Source organism: Arachis duranensis, chromosome 8 (genome assembly GCF_000817695.3).
Source record: "Arachis duranensis cultivar V14167 chromosome 8, aradu.V14167.gnm2.J7QH, whole genome shotgun sequence".
Lineage (NCBI taxonomy): Eukaryota > Viridiplantae > Streptophyta > Magnoliopsida > Fabales > Fabaceae > Arachis > Arachis duranensis.
In genome coordinates, this window is record NC_029779.3 from 38,776,584 (window position 1) to 38,794,577 (window position 17,994).

Here is a 17,994-nt window from a genome sequence, read left to right on the forward strand (position 1 = left end):
GCAGCGGCAAAGAAATTCCATTTGAAACAGGCTGGACGTCAATGCTATCTTCCTTCACAGAGATTTGGACAAGAAAGTTTATACGAGGATACCACCTGATTTGGCTGTGTCACAACTAGGTTGGTTTGTAAATTACAAAAGTCTCTATATGGACTTAAGCAAGCAAGCAGACAATGGAACATTAAGCTCACTCAGACTCTTGTTGATATTGGTCGTAAGCATTTTTTTTATGATCATTCCCTCTTCATCAAGAAACAATCCAAAAGCTTCATTGTCATCCTAGTATATGTGGATGACTTAGTTTTAATCGGGGATGACATCAGTGAAATCAATTCTATCAAGCAAATTTTGGATGACAAATTTAAAATAAAGGATCTTAGTGATCTTAAGTACTTCTTGGGAATGGAAGTAGCACGGTCTATCTCTAGAATTCACATTTATCAGCAAAAGTATCCCATAGACCTTCTCAAGAATCTTGGTTATCTAGATTGTAAGCCTCTCTCTACTCTATTTGATTATAGTCAGAAACTCTCAAAGAAGTAGGTATTATTTTAACAGACAACACTACTTACAGACATCTCATTAGCCGACTCCTTTACTTCACAAACACTAAACCCGATATCTCTTATGTTGTAGGACGTTGGAGCCTGTTTTTGGACTGTGCAACCACTTCTCACCTACAGGCTGCTTTACGCATACTTCAATATTTAAAACGCAGACCTGTAATTGGTCTAATATTTTTCTCTACTTCTGATCTGCATCTCACCAGATTTGTTGACTAGGCTACCTGTGCCAATATTCATAACTCCATTTTCGGTTATTGCTTCATACTTGGGAACTCTCTCCTTAGCTGAAAGAGTAAGAAGCAAACCACCCTTGCCAAGTCCTCTGCAGAAGCTGAATATAGGTCTCTGTTGCCACTTGTGAAGCTAGTTGGTTATTTTTTAATGGATTTTATTGGTTTGTTGCTTCAAAAGTCTATCACTCTATTCTGTGACCAGTCAGCCATTCATATTGCCAATAATTCCATATTTCACGAAAGAACTAAACACATTGAAGTGGACTGCCACATTGTTCGTGAAAAATATTTGTCTGATCTCATTCATCTTATGCTAGTTTGTTTCAGAGACCAACTTGTTGGTATTCTTACCAAAGCTCTGCCATCAAGTCCTTTTCTTATTAATGTTTCCAAACGAGGATTGTTAGATTTATACAATTATAGCTTGTGGAAAGGTGTTACCTAGATTATTTTTTTATTAGTTTAATATTGATGGTAATTAATTATAGTAGGAGTACATAAGGAGTATATAAGGTTAACCACAAAATATTTTTTAAAATTTTCTATTTTCATTCATTTGAAATTTTTAAAATGAGAAGAACCAATTTTTCTCTCTCTCAAATTTCACTCTTTCTCTCTCTTGGTTCATCAAACCATTAACATCACAGTTTGAATAGCTTAAAACATGAGATTTTCTTTAGTATACTAAAATCAGTGCATTTGAATTACATGTCATTGTAAACCAGAAATTTACTAACTCAAATGAATTAATAATTTGGCATGATCGATTGGGTCATCTTGAAAAAATTATGATATGGAGAATTATTAAAAACTCCCATGGACATTCACTGAAGAGTTAGAGAATTCTTCAATCTAGTGAATTTTGTTGTGTTGCATGTTCTCAGAGAAAGTTAATTGTAAAGACATCTCCAGTAAAGATTAGATTTGAGTCCTCTAAATTCTTAGAAAGAATTCAATGAGATATGTATGGACCAATTCATCCACCATATGGATCCTTTAGATACTTTATGGTCCTAATAGACGCATCATTGAGATGGTAACACGTGTACTTATTATTATCTTCTCATAACCTGGCAATTGCGAGATTACTTGCTCAAATTATTCGATTAAAAACACATTTTTCAGAAAATCCAATCAAAATAATTCGCCTTAATAATATTAGTGAATTCACTATCCAAGCTTTTGATGCTTATTGTATGATTAACAGAATAAGTGTTGAACATCCAGTAGCTCATGTTCACACACAAAATAGGTTAGTAGAATCACTTATTAAATGTCTCCAATTAACTACTAGACCCTTTCTCATGAGAACAAATCTCTCTATTTTTGTTTGGGGGTATACAATTTTACATGCTGCAACACTTATTCATTTGAGGCCAACAAGTTACCATTAATTCTCTCTCCTGCAATTAGCTTTTGGCCGATAGCCAAATATTTACCATTTGAGAATATTTGTGTGTGCAATATATGTTTCAATTATCTCACCTTCTCTCACCAAAATGGGATCTCTAAAAAATTGGAGATTTATATGGGATATAATTCTCCCGCTATAGTGAATAAGCTATTCGAGAAAGAACTTAATTAGAATGCATCATTGTTAATGCATTTAGACCCACGATCAGAACGATGTGAACTAAAAATTCAAGAGATTTTATATTTGCAAAGAATAGCAAATGAATTATCTAATGCATTTTCTGATACAAAGAGAATAATCAAATCCTGCATACCAGCTGAAAATATTCTGATGTTCTAGTTGGACAAATGGCTAATGAAACAAGTACATACTAGAAAGCGTGGTAGACTAATTGGTTCCAAAAATAAAAATTCTCGGAAAAAAAGAGAGGCATTTGATATTATCAAGACAAATGGTACTCCTGTTGAAAAAGATAAAGACATAGAAAGGACACCAGTAATTATCCAAAATTCTGATATAGTTTTAATGTCAGAAGACGTTCAGGTACCTGAAAAGTGTGAAAATAATGAGATCTTGATAAATTATGTCTATACAGGGAAAAAATAAAATCAAAATAAAACAAATCAATGAAATATTTGCATATAATATGGCATTACACGTCATGCATGAAAGTAAGGATCTAAAGTCAAGAACAATCAAAGAATGTCGAGAAAGAAATGATTGGCCAAAATGGGAAGAAGCTATAAAGGTTGAGTCAGACTCAATTGTAAAATGTAAAATCTTTGGACATGTAGTTCATACACCAGAAGATTTAAAATCTGTTGGATATAGATGGGTATTTGTGAGCAAATGAAATGAGAAAAATGAAGTTATACACTATAAAGCTCGACTTGTAGCACAAGATTTTTCATAAAGACCCAGTATAAATTATAAAGAAATATATTTCTTTGTAGTAAATACAATAACATTGCGTTATTTGATCAGTTTATCTGTATACCGTAAACTATACATGCATCTAATGGATGTGTTGACAACTTATTTATAAAGATTATTAGATCGTGATATTTATATGAAAAATCTTAAAAGAATAAAGATATCTAAACCGTCCAATGAATATTCGCAAGGGTTATACTCAGTCAAATTGTAAAAATCTTTATATGGTCTAAAGCAATTTGGATGAATGTGCTTTAATCGTCTTATTGAGTACTTGGCTAAAAAGGGATTCAAAAATGATGATATTTACCATATTTTTTTATAAAGAAATATGCATATAGATTCATTATAATTGCTGTGTACGTTGATGATTTAAATATCATTGCAATCCCTGAAGGGATTTCAACGATTATAAAAGTTTTAAAAGAAGAGTTTGAGATGAAAGATCTCGAAAAGACTAAATTTTGTCTCGGCATGCAGATCGAACACACAAACAATGAGATCTTTATTCATCAAACAACTTATACATAAAAGATCTTGAAGAGATTTTATATGGATAAGTCACATCCATTAAATACTCCAATGATAGTAAGATCTTTAGATGTGAAAAATGATCAATTCTATCCTAAAGAAGAAAATGAAGATATCTTTGGTCTTGAAGTATCATATTTCAGTGCAATTGGAGCACTAATGTATCTTGCTAATATTACACGACCTGACATATCATTTGCTATGAATTTACTAGCAAGGTATAATTTCTCTCCAATCAGAAGACATTGGAATGAAATCAAACAAATTTTTCGATATCTTCATGGAACAGTTGATATGGGACTATTTTATCCATATGAATCCAAATCACAATTAGTTAGCTATGAAGATGCAGGATACTTGTCTGATCCACACAAAGAAAGATCTTAAACAAGATGCCTATTCACATATGGTGATACAGCTATATCATGGAGGTCTACAAAACAGACGATAGCTACAACATCTTTTAATCATGATAAAATACTAGCGATACATGAAGCAAGTGTTGGGAATAAGTAGTATGACCACAATCCAATCAATCATGTGTCAAATAATTTATTATTGTTATTATATTAAAATGTTAATATAATAAGGTTCTTGATTAAGTTTAGAGATTTATCATTGTGATAGTGTAAATTATATATATAGATGATGCATACAAAGACATGACTATTGAACTGACTCATTTTGAGAATTCCTAATGGTTATAATTACCGCATATTTGTAAATAAGATATTCTCAAGATGAACATGGTAATAGAGTTTCCTTTGACCTGCGACTATCATAGTAGTTAACAATGTATTTATTATACTTTGATTCCGGACACCTAATACCCTAGGATGCTAGTTGAATGGATATTGGGTATGATTTAAATACTTGTAGAATTAATGATTAGTCAATAAGGAATCCATCAACTCTTGGTAAAGAGTTTGAGCTCTATGATTATAATGACTGAGATGAATAAAACCTTGGCCAAAGGGATTGAATGAATGAAGAAATGAGTTTCTTATATCATTCATAGTTCATTATAATGATGATAACAAGTTAGAGTTTGACAATTAAACCATACTCTAAGGGTTAACCAAGAGCTGGAAAGATGGGAGGAATTATACTTTGTTCTTATGAGGTTCTTAGTAAAAATAGATTACTTCATACTATCAGGTCGTTGAGGAGTGTTGCTAGACCCCAACCATGATTAGTAAATTTAGCATGACTAATTTACTACCCGCTTAGTATTGAACCTATGAGGTCACACACTAACGAATGTTTTAATTTTTGCTGTAGAATTATTTAACTATTATTTTGATTTGATCAAATAAATAATTATATTAATTCAAATAGAATATTATTATATTCTTTGCTAGTACCAAGAATATAATAATAATATGATAATTGAGAATATTAAATGAGATTTGAGAATAATTAGTTATTTTATTTCTAAACTTGAATTCTAAATTTAGATGAGATCCTAACTGATTCTGTTTCAAATTGAGTTATGATATGATTCATAAATTTAAAAGATTCAAGTTTAAAATATCAATAACAAATCTCATGCTATATATATATATATATATATATGCCAAGAGTAGAGAAAAGAGGTGAGAATAAAACACAAGAGTTTTATTCTTTTACCTCTACACACATAAATGTATGTGAGCCTAATTCTTTGAGAAGAATTTTATGGCATGCAAAGAGTTGCAAGAGGTTTCTCAATTTAGATCAGATGTTCATTGGTCAAGGAATTGACAGCAAAGATTGGTCTCGGATGTGGATACGCATAGCACATTTGTACCATCAAAGGAGAAAGTCATTTTTACTAGCGTATACATGTATTTAGATCTTATCTATTCATATATTATTATTGGAATAAAATTTAAACACAAAATAGATCTTTAGGATTACTTTCTTTTCTTCCACCGCGTGTTATGAACACATAGTAATCCTTCAACAAGTCGCGAGTATTCTTAGTTCAGGATTTTAATCCAATATATCCTATCATCATGTGAATTGACTGATCAAAAAATAGTTCTAAATATTCTGTTTGAAGATAATATATCATGCATTGTTCAACTTAAGCATCAAAGGTGATAGAACAAAGATATTTCTCCCAAATTCTTCTTCACTCATGACCTTCAAAATTGATGAGTTTGAAAAACTCTAATCTAATTTGATGATGATCAAACATTATTAAAACAATTAATTGCAAAATTATTAATTTGATAATTGCTAATTTAAATAATTTTGCTATGCAGATTTTGTTGTTGGGCCGAAAAATTGGCTAGCCCAACATGAATCCATATACTCAGCCTTGATATTAATTTGTTGTGATTATGATGGCTGAAATTATGGTTATGCTAATTGGGCCAATAGCTTGGGAAACAGGCCCAGTTCATTCATCTTTGAGCAAAAAATGTTATATTGAGTGGCTGAAATAATTTGTGGTTAATTGGGCCAGAATGGATTACTATTACTACTAGCCCAATTAAAACTTTGCTACCAAGACCAAAGCTTGGTCCGAAACCATTAAGCAAAGAAAGCAAAGTTTCATTGCTTTCAACGGATCCCACTTTCAATTGTAATGGACTTCAAATTCAATTAAACTTGAATTGACTTGCATTGGATATATGAAAGAGAAAGAGAAAAGTGATTTGATGGCTTTAATGTAGCTTACACGCTACTACACAAAGCATGGGGAGTTGATCTTAATTAATTCATTTGTGATAACACTCATTACTCATAACTTTGATTTTTCTCTCTTCTCTCTCATCACTTCTTCTACTCCTTCGGTCACCTCACAGAGAAAGAATGGAAGCTAAGCCTAGCTACCGAAAGGAAGAAGAAACAAGCAACAAGACCATTGTAATAATGGCAAGAAGAAGAAAACAAAAAGTATATTGTGGCTGAAATCTTCACCAAGAATGGTAAGATTTGGTGAAGTAACCTCAAGCTCTTCAAACCAAAAATGGATGAAGAAGATCTCGGTCAGCAAGGAGAAGATCCTTGGAGGTATGGCTTGTTTCTGACTTTGCTCAACCACCACAGAAGGTAGCTACAATAGCTACGTGATGGAGAAGGCAGAAGTTAGGGCAGATGAAGCTGTCATCATCATAACTCATCAAGGGCTAGGGATCCATCTTGGAGTGCAAGGCAAGATGGAAGGCTTGAATTGATGAAGATTGGTGACCAAGGAAGACCTAGAGGTAATTGCATGTTGGTTATTGCATTCGGTTATCTCTTCTCTCTCTTTGGCCGAACCGGTTTGCATGAAGAAGAAGAGTTTAACTTGGTTCAACACTTCAACCGTGGAGGCTTCCCCTTCTATAAATAAGGGAGAACATTCAGGGCTTGAAGCAAGGAGCAAGGAGTGAGAGTGCAAGGCACAGTGTTCACATAGCTACCTAAGTTAACAGAAGTTCTTCTCTTTTAATGTATTCTGTTTTGTATTTTTCTATTTAATTTTGTCTGTCTTGAGTCTCATGAAAAAAGGCAAACAGTGAGGTTTGTATAAAAAAGCCATAAACCAGAAAAAGGCAGAGAGTGCAAAATTAAAAGAAAAAGCCATAGATGTCCTTAGAGGTCCTTTGTACATATGTGTTGTGTATCATGATTCTGTGGGAATTCCCTTGCAAGTTGGGTTAGCACTTTGCAGTTGAAAGTTTGGTAAGTGACCAAGTCAAGTTCAGGATTGGGGTTTAGATTTTAGACTTGTCCCGGATAGGAAGGGTAGTTCCTGGGAGAATTGGTGTTTGTAATCAAGGATGATTATAGTGAAATTCCATCATTGTTGTGATGGAGACTGGATGTAGGCTGCATTACACTTTGCAGCTGAACTAGGATATATCTTGGTGTAATTTTCTCTCTCTTCTACTCCATTCTTGATTCTGCTGCATATGAGACATAACTAAAAAATATCTCCTGGCTGGTCACGAGACAAAACGAAAAAGTCTCCTGACTAGGCACGAGACAAAAACAAGAAATATCTCCTCAAGTGTTCTAAAGGACAACAAGAGTTACTAAGCAAAAAAGGGGCTAAGATTCAACCCCCCTTCTCTTAGCCACTGATAAACCATCAAAAATCAAAGAACAATTGATGTCTAACAGATCCGCTCAAGCAATAATTTGACAGATCTATTTACAAAGTCACTTCCAAAATTTTCCTTTAAAAGATTGGTACATTAGATTGGGATGCGCAGATTTTGAGATATTAAATAATGACATCAAGAGGGGAGTTGTACTCTCTTTTTTTTTTTTGTCAGGTTTTTATCCTTATTGGATTTTTCTTGATAAAGTTTTTAACGAGGCATTTCTCATCACAAAAAATATTGTATTCTTTTTCTTTTACTAAAATTTTTTTTTATTAAATTTTTTTAATAAGATTTTAATAAGGTATAATCCTAAATAGACATCTAAAGAGGAGTATTGTAATATTGATGTCTATTTAATGATATGTGATTTTTTTTATAATATGAGTAGTTCAGTTTTTCAATAGTAGAAGGTTAAAGTTCTCATGATGGATTATCTTAATAAAGTTTGAAAATATTAACTGTATATATATAAATAGAGAGAGCATGATCTGAGACAGAACACACACAATACTAGCATAAAACACTTCTCTTTATATATGTACGCTCTAACATATGAAAATGTAAATTATCAAGAAATATAAGAATTATCTCAATTATATTAAAAGAAAAATATTAAAGATAAATTAATTATGTATTTAAATTATTTTATAATTAATAAATAAAGAAAATATGTGTATAATTATTAAAAAATACTAATATATATTATTTATTATAAAAAATGTATAGGTAGTGGGATTGTTAAACATTTTAGATAAACCGTTTTCGTTATTTGTTATGCCCTTTTTATCTCTCTTTGCCCAAACTAGGATGGACATTGGTGGTTCAGCCTTGGTTTGAGGAAATTCTCTAATGTCCAATTTTTTTTATAAATATAATTTAATTAAATATATCAAATTATTTATAATTTAATTTTTATACATTGTATATAATTTTATACGGTCATTCAATCACATTCATTCTTTTAAATGATTATTTATACGGTCAATAAAAAAATAGTTATTTTTACTAATGTGCTGTGTAGTTGGATGTATATGTAAAATTATTTTACATTGACAATACATCAAAATTAAATTTTTATTTAATATTAATTATTATTTTCACATAATATCAATAATATTGTAGGTATTAACTAAAATTCTGGATTGTTACCAGTAAAACTTTAAATTGGTTGTTTGCTATAGTCTGAGGCTCTGAGCAATGATTAAACTGGAAAAAATTGTTACTCCAAATGGTGTTACTAACGAACATAAAGTTGAATTTCCATCAGATCGAGTAAATTGCCAAGAATGTAGTGCATCTTTTCGAGATTATAAAGGGAATAGTTCAATGGAAAGTAAGAACTTCAATAATATTTGGTGATATTGAAAATTTCCACGGAGGAACGGAAAATGCCCACCATGTCCAAGAAGGCAAGAACTGTCGTAGGTTCAGAAGGAATTCTGCTCTTAAGACGAAAATCGGGTAAAATTGGGGCTCGCAAGTTGCAAATTATCTGGGGATTTTGAAAAATATATTCATTTTAATATTTTGTTTTTAAATTAAAAATACGAAAAATGGTGCGTTTCACTGATATAAACATGCACTTTTTAACGCAAAAAATTACTGTACTATGATAACGTGTGCTTTTCTTTTTTCTCCCTACTAACATTAATTGAATTATCATAAAATTCTTACATAAATGTCAATAATCATTTTGAGGGAAGAAAAAATAAACCCAGTAATGGGAGAGGATTAGAATAAGCATGCTTTATTTTCCTTCGGCCATGCTGTGACTAGAGGCACCATGAACACTGCTTGAAGCAACGTTGGTTGCGAATGTAGCAGCACTGACCGGGAACACGCTTCCTGCCGTAACATCACTAGATGTTTCGACTTTACTTATACTTTGTGCTAATGTTGACATTGGAGTGTTTGCATTCTGTTGTTTCTGTGATTCGGCCGAAGTAGTAACCCTGACAGCATGAACAGGTGCTGGATCGATGCCACTCTTCATCTCCGGCACGGCATGAAGCTGTTGTAACCTGAAATCGGTTTCCGGCCTGCGACAAATCTTCCTAAGTTGCACAATTTCCTGTGAAGAGAACACAAGTGGATGTGGATGATGAATAAACAAAATTGATCATGAACATAATATGAACTAATTGCTAAGTAGCACTATACAACAACACCTTTCATTTATATTTGATTTAGTTTGATATTTGTACACAAATCATCTCGGTAATCCAAAAAGATAAACTCATATGTAGTTGTCTTCATGTGAAGTTGATAGTTGAAGTCGTTAGATAGCAATTTAGTCGGACATGTCAAATTATTTAACGGTTCTTAACTATCAAACTTCGTATGAACACAATTGCATGAGTCTCCACCATCTAAGTAATATAACATTATTCTCTTATCCGTTCTTTATATTCTAGTACTGTATCTTATCCGTTTCGCTGATCAATCATGGATCTTAACATGAACACTAACGATCGTAGCATAAAAACACACAAATCCCACAAGATGGAACCACAAAAAAATATTAATACCTCTGACTGATCATGATCATAACGAACCAAAAATCTACAACGGCAACCTCTTACATCATGCCTCCGCCTTTGAGCATCAAGTACATGGGCATCAAAATAAAGGGCCTGTTCTTTACCTTCCTGAGATGTCGAAAACAAAAACATAAAAGAATGATTACCAGATAGGGTGAGTGTCCAAGAAGTAAAATAGGACGATAATAGACAATAAAAATAACCGCAATTATGTTTCTAATGATGTCATGTCAAGTCAGAGCCTCACACCTGAAAACATAGTATAAGATCCCCAGGAAGGACTGCAACACATTCTGCTGATTCACATGGCAGAGAGCGTGGCCTGACATTCTTTCGGACATTTACCCACTCATCTTCCGCAGGTCCAAAACCAGAAAATCTTACCAGCACTTCCTGAAAGTGAACATATTACTACCATTAAGGAACTATAAAGGCATAAGCCGCAAGAAAATAGTCACTTCCTGTTATGAAAGAGTTCATGACGCAACTCCAGATATTTGCATAATCATTAATGAGCGACCAGAAAATTGAGAATCAAATCAATTCATTTGTTTACAAGTAAAAACATTACAACCTTTACAAACATCTTGGAACTTGTATGCAAAAATCAGTCATGCAACCAAGAAAAACCGATCTTTGATGGTTTAGTGCAGCAAAATCAACCAGTCCAAAAGAGCAATTGCTAAGAATGTTTTACAGCATACCAAATCCCCTACATAGTCTTGATATTCCGTGAACATGCATTTGGAAATATAAAAGTAGTACATTCACTAGATCATCAAGTTTATATATTAAGGGAAAAGGGAAATTAACCCATGAAAATAAAAAGACCAACATTTCTCAACAAAGCTTGTGAATTTAAAGAATCTCAAACTAAAATTACCGGATCACCGCTCTCCAAATATCTGTGCATTATAAAGTTAGCAACGTCATACCTACAGAGAAAATAAAAAGCCATAAGTCAGTTCCCACGGATACAAAACAATTTAGAGGGAAAATAAGAAACAGAAGATCCTAAAACAATTTAGAGGGAAAATAGGAAACCGAAGATCCTAAAAATGAACAGGGAAAAAATCCTGACCATGCTCTATCCCTTCCAGATTTAGCTTCAAATTCCGTGGCTGAGCTTTCTTGAGTAACTTTTCCTGCAGTTGGAATAAGCAGAAAAACGAAAAAAGTGTACATAAGCAAATAAATCGAATAATAAGAGCATACAAGCATAGACACTTGATGTAGTAGGATATCATTTGCTTAATAAGTTTTTCTCCAACGACTATTAAAGATTATAATCAGAAAATAAATGAAACTCTAACCCAAGATCATCACGAGCAAACTCCGAGTTTTCTTTCTGCTCAGTCATGACTTAAAAAAATTAACATCTTTGCAAGAAGCATAGTATCGTTGACATTAAAAAGTTACGTTACTGTGACATATGTATTCAGAGACATAGAGTGGAGATGTTCATATAACACACATTCAGACCTCAAGATATATATTTAGCCAAATGTTAACATTATTACTAGTCTTGGACCATATAATATCTGTTGAAGCATAAAAAAGGTGGCATGGTTCTACCTGAAGCAGTTGGAATTGTAGCGGCTGTTGGTTGATGAATATTCTTTACCACGGCTGAACTGGCCTTGGTCATTGGTGTGATATCTAACTTTACTAGAGACTTGTTTAATTTTGCCCTTATAGCATATCGCTTATTTTGAAACCAATTCCACACCTGAAAATAGATGAAAGCTAAGATAACAGCATAGGAAAGAGTCGTCTCACAACAAAATATGATTATCGTACTTGTCTCATCTGAACAGTAATCTTGTCTTTACAACGACCCGGTGATTCACTGCAAATTATTGAAAAATAAAGGAACTCATTTCATTAATCTTAATGTACTAGAGCAAACTGAATAGTACCGAATACTAATATTCCTTCAAGAACTAAAGATAAGAGCCAAGAAAGGTATGACACACCTGAACTTCTCTGCAATAGCAGCAAGAACATCGCGTGCCGGCATTGCATTATTGTGCTCATGCAAAATAGTTTCCATTTCTGCAACCTATACAGTCAAAACAACAGTTTATGGCAGCATTGTAAATAGAAAATATTCCATATGCCACTAGTGGTGAAGCCTCATATTGTCTCACTTCTGCAATTCTAATAAGATTAGTCCCTTATTTTGCATCGATCAGAAGCTGTTAAAGTGAGGTTTTTAGGGTGTGTGTGGTTGGAGGAATTATAAATGATTCCTAGAAATTTTAAGATGGGAATATCATATTCCCTTATTTGGTTCAAAGTTTGAAAAGCTATTCCTAACCAAATTTGATTTCAGAGAATGAGAATACCATAATTTCAATTCCCACTTTCTCCTTGGGTATCTTTGATTCCCATGGGAATGGAATCTTTATAACAAAGTAATACTTGAACCACACACACCCTTAAGGAAAACAACTACAATCCCATCAGAAACACATGGAAAGCCCCTAGTCTACTTTCATGTGTTTATTGATATTTAGTAGTCTAACATTTGAATTGAATGACACAATAAAGAAAAGTAAGATTTTCCCTCTATTTCGGACAAAGTTTCACTGAATAGCAAATTGAAAATGAAATAGAATGTGGCATTTAGCTTCTGCAACAGTGTGCAGAGGATATCATCATGTGATCCAGCCTATAAAACATTACGAAATTCTTCTAATAAGGAATGCTTTCTTTGAAGACATAGATGTTTTCAAATAAAAAAATTTCCCAATACGAACTCCATGCATGCGTATTTCAAAATCCACTGCTGGCTGTATTAGTTAGTAATTTAGTTATCATGTATTTAATATTTATTAGGGAAAAAATGAAATATATACAGAACCCTAAAAGTAAGCAAGTAGGTACTTGCATATGAAGGTAAAGCTAACCACTTCGTTAATACTGCACAGGATTCAAAATTTAGCTTGAAAACAGGTACCCAATACTCGAAAACGAAAGAAGTATGGAACAGAACTTCACTAACCCATGTGAGAACTTCGAATTCAAAACATCCAAAAGTTCACCATAGAAATAAACATGTTCATGCGTGGAATAGAGAGAATTTTTGGAGGGAAAAATAAGATAAAATGAGCACCTCAGATGAAGTGAAGCGAAAGGCAGGGCCTCCATTGCTGGGTGGGCGACCCATGAGAACTTTTGTGCCTTTTGTGGCACAATTTCTGCTATGCAATTTGTGTACGGAAGAAGGAGACCAAGAAGAGGGAAAAAAAAAGTGGATAATTTCGGTTAGGTAGGTATAATAATAATAATTAGAAGAAGAAGAAGAATGAGAAGAAGAAGAAGAAGAAATTTGAGTTTGAAGTAGTGGGGTGGGGGGACAGAGAGAGCATGAAAAAAGAGGCGCTTGTTGTGTGGAGAGAGAGAGAGAGAGAGAGAGAGAGAAAGATCTTTTTACAGAACAGTTGGTTGGGGTGGAAACAGGAAACTACTTAACGGGGAACGGCTTTTCCCATACAGACGATAAAAAAAATTAATACAAAAGATTTTTTTATTTTTAGTATGTTTAGTAAATTTTTAATAGCAAAAATAAAAATATTAAAAAAAAACGAAAACGAATAAAATTCTTATAAAGATTTTAAGCAATACAGATTTTATGCCTATACATGTGATGACATTTTTAAAGATGAGCAAAAGCGATTCAGATCTTTATAAAGATTCTAAGCGATACAGATTCATTATATGAGTTTTACAATATCTCATAATTATAAGACCAGATCTAACATTTGTTGTGAATAAAGTTTTTTAATTTATGCACTCACCAACCATTCAACATTAGAAGGCAGTCAAGAGGATACTTAGATATTTACAAAATACACTTCATGAAGGTTCAATATTTTTTCAAATGCATTGACTATCGTATCTTATCTTTTGCATATTCGGACTGGACTTCGGACTTAGATGATAGGAGGTCGACTACTAATTATTATATCTACCTTGACACAAATTTAATAGCTTGGAAGAGTGGCAAACAATTCAAGATTAGCAGATTTACAACTGAAACAGAATATAGAGTGATAGTCTCAGCTCAAACTGAGATCATGAACATTTATTAAGAGAATTGAGAGTCTCACAAATAATATCTCCAACAATTTATTGTGACAATAATAATACATATTTATTTGCTGTGAATCTTGTAATATACAACAGATGCAAGTATTTGGGATAGATTTTTATATTATCAGAGAATTGATTAATTTTAAACAATTTTATGTGATTTATATCTCTGCGCTTGACTAAGTAGCAGATTTGTTAAGAAAATTTCTCTTAATTATCCTCTTCACCAAATTTAAGAACAAATTTAGGATAAAGACTCATCCCTCACTATGTTTGAGAGAGTATTGAGGGTAAGACTGTAAATAAAAAATAGTTTGTTAACCAATTTTAGCTAATATTAGTTGATAGTTAATAAAAGTGGATATTTTGTTATTTTGTTTTGTCCATCTCAGCAGCTATATTAGCTTCTCTGTTCTAGTGAGTGTATGTATATATATCTAGTACAATGTATGTAATGTAAGTAGAAGTGATAAAATAAAATCAATTTGGTTCTGTGTGATTATTCTCTCTTTTTCATATTGTATTTTTTACGAAAAGTTAACTGCTACTGTTCTTAGCAATTTTATTGAGATTCTCAACTGCAGTAAAGTTCTATTGTAGCATTCATTCTTGTAACATAATCAATACTTAATATTTAGATTAAATAATGATAAATAATAAATTTAATTAATTACTTAAGGAGGTTAAAATGATAAATTTTTATTTTGCTTAAAAATGGTTAACTAATTGCCATCTATTATCATGTATTTAGAATTGATATATGATATCATTAGAAAGAATACTATAATTATTTAAAATCATTATATAAAAAATCGATATACACTTTTATATAATAAAAATATATAGATAAATGATACTATCACTTCAATTTTTTGCAATTTTTTTATACAAATATCGGCTCATTCTTATAAGTTGAACTTACTCATCATCTTTTAATTCAATAACTTTAGTATTCGTGTTGAGTTTTGGTATTGATACATAAACTATAAATAATTTTCATGGATTGCAAAATCTTTTGTATTAGTTATTTATTATAATGACATAATTTTACAAGAAAAAAATAAATTATTATAGCAAGTCATATTGTATAGTATATAATGAGAATAATAATACTTGACAATTAACTAAGTTTAACTAAGTATTTTAAGTACGTATTTTTCTTCTATTTTTCTCTATATCTCTCTTTCTCTTTCAAAAGAATAAGACCAAGAAGGCAAAAAAACGAAACAAATGCATAACAAAAATGAAGTAACAGCAAAAACAAGTTGCAAAAAAAATTACAACATTAAAAAATATCTTTATGTTTTTTTAGCAAAATTTATGTTTAGTTTTGTTCAGAATTTTATAATTTTTATTTTATTTTTTGGTTTATTCTTTTAGACAATAAATACAAAAACAATTTAAATAAAAATACAAAATTTTATAAATAATAACACAGAAATTTCACACACAAAAAAAGAAAATAATAAGAAGTAGCCAAAAAAAAATGCAACACTAATGTAGACATTTTTTTTTAACAAAATTATTGCGTTTTTCAGTAAAATTTTTTGTGTTTTTAGTTTTGTACAGAATTCTATAATTTATTATTATTTTACTTTTTGGTTTATTATATTCAACAATAAGCAGAAAATTTTTTGAAGCAAAAATGTAATTGTACAAACAATAACACACAAATTCTGCACGAAAAAAAAGAAGTAATCAAACAAGTTTTAGTTGATTTAAAATTTTATTATGTCATGGTTAAAAAATTTTCTATGTCATAGCTAAGAAATTTTAATATTATTTTTTTGTTTTATGTTTTTTTAAACAATTTTTTTCTTTATCATTTTTTTGTTTTACTTTTTTGTAATTTTTCTTGTTTCCACTCTAAGAAAAAAAATAGAAAAAAATCAAAAAAAAATAAAAAAATGCTACAATAACACAAAAAAAAAACACACAAAAAAAACACAAAAAAAATGTATGATTTACACGCACATTATATGAGTGATTTTTGTTGAGTTGAATCAACTTAGTTAGATTTAATTATAAAAAATACTTATATTTGTAATAAGACTCTAATAAAAATACAAAAAAAATTGATATCCAATTTTTTTAAAAATAACATCCTTCGTTATCTATAATTTAAAAAAAAAATCTTGCTATTTCCAATGTTTGACGCATGATCTCTTAATTAAGTTATAAATTACTTGTCATCTTAATTAATTTTATTTTTATTAATTTTATATACGACAAATATAGGAGTGAATCCTGCTTATTAATACACTTAATATTGTATAACAAAAAACTTCGGGAAAAAAGGTGTAGGTTTCTTTCACTTATTTTAGCTTATTATACAGCACATATGATTTGTGATTTCAAAACAACATGGTGGACGTGCCGGAGTGGTTATCGGGCATGACTAGAAATCATGTGGGCTTTGCCCGCGCAGGTTCGAATCCTGCCGTTCACGTTTTTTATCTAATTAAAAACTGACTAGATAACATATAAACTAATATTTAATTTAGATTGTTTTATATTAAAAATATTTTCTAAAATATTTACTTAATAATTTATATATAATTTTATATAATCATTCAACTAAAACGTAATATAAATTAAAATATATTTATTATTTTTAAAATTTAAATTCAACTATTTTTAAAAAGATATAGACCTTTTATATTAAAATTGTATAAAATTACATCTTTATTTGTTGCTTTCATTTTTATATTTGCTTTAATCGTCATATTTTGTCTTTTTATATAGTGTTCTTTGGAAAAATAAATAAGAATGAAAAATACCAAAAATATAAATTATTTTTATAATTATGATATATTTCAATATATTTAGTAAAAAGATGTGCCAAATTTAAACTTGGATTTAGAAAAATGAATGAGAATAAAAAATACAAAAAATATAAGTATAAAATTATGAATTAATTTTATAATCATAATATATTTGAATGTATTTAATAAGAAAATGTGACAAATTTAAACTTAAAGGAGTTTTCGGTAATTGGTATGAAATATTAAGAAATAAAGAGTAATAAAATCTTATATAACATGCATAAATAGACCAAATAATATAGTAATAAGAGTATTAACATATTTAAGTTGTAGAATTTTAATATTTATAACTGAAAATTTTTATAATTATTATTATGACACTTTTAATATATATATATATGTATATTTATTGTATTTAATTAAGACTTTACGTTTTAATTGAATAATAATAGATACAAATTTTTTTAAATTTTTTACTAAAAAATGATTGATTAATTTTCAAATTTTGTCAAGTAAAATTGTTAACATGGTATTGTTAATAGAAGAAATTTGGCTTAAACACAATATAGAAGAATTTAGGTGTAAACTTTCGTATAATAAAAATAGATAGATAGATGTTAAATCAATATGGCAAAATATCAAAGTAGGAATGTTATACCATATATGTCATGATTTGCAAACAAAAATCACAATGCAATGCTCTCTAAAACACTGCCATTTGTTATTAGATATGTCACAATGCTACAAAATATGACTTGACTGGCAACCATTATTAACCCGTAAGATTGAGTTAGACATATAAACGTTGACTTTTTATTTGACAAGTCCAATC

The 17,994-nt window shown here is 30.5% G+C and overlaps 1 protein-coding gene and 1 non-coding gene across 2 annotated transcripts; one reads left to right on the forward strand and one right to left on the reverse strand.

Moving 5' to 3' along the window:
- Positions 1 to 9,382: 9,382 nt before the first annotated feature.
- On the reverse strand, positions 9,383 to 13,735 carry LOC107462678 (protein SAWADEE HOMEODOMAIN HOMOLOG 2). The gene is made up of 9 exons (XM_016081306.3): positions 13,418 to 13,735; positions 12,276 to 12,361; positions 12,100 to 12,148; positions 11,875 to 12,028; positions 11,381 to 11,444; positions 11,183 to 11,234; positions 10,549 to 10,692; positions 10,288 to 10,407; positions 9,383 to 9,830 (listed from the first exon to the last, which is right to left on the reverse strand). The coding sequence occupies exons 1-9, from the start codon at positions 13,469 to 13,471 to the stop codon at positions 9,507 to 9,509; spliced, it is 1,047 nt and encodes a 348-aa protein (XP_015936792.1). The 5' UTR covers positions 13,472 to 13,735; the 3' UTR covers positions 9,383 to 9,506.
- Positions 13,736 to 16,764: 3,029 nt separating this feature from the next.
- On the forward strand, positions 16,765 to 16,846 carry TRNAS-AGA (transfer RNA serine (anticodon AGA)). The gene has a single exon. It is a non-coding gene; the product is annotated as a tRNA-Ser (tRNA).
- The last annotated feature ends 1,148 nt before the right edge of the window (positions 16,847 to 17,994 follow it).

Coding starts and splice junctions, on each gene's coding strand:
- LOC107462678 (XM_016081306.3), bottom strand. CDS start 13,471: ATGGGTCGCCCACCCAGCAATGGAGGCCCTGCCTTTCGCTTCACTTCA. Junction 12,029..12,099: donor TTACTGTTCAGATGAGACAA/GTACGATAATCA, acceptor ATCTATTTTCAG/GTGTGGAATTGGTTTCAAAA. Junction 11,235..11,380: donor TCTGGAAGGGATAGAGCATG/GTCAGGATTTTT, acceptor TTTTCTCTGTAG/GTATGACGTTGCTAACTTTA.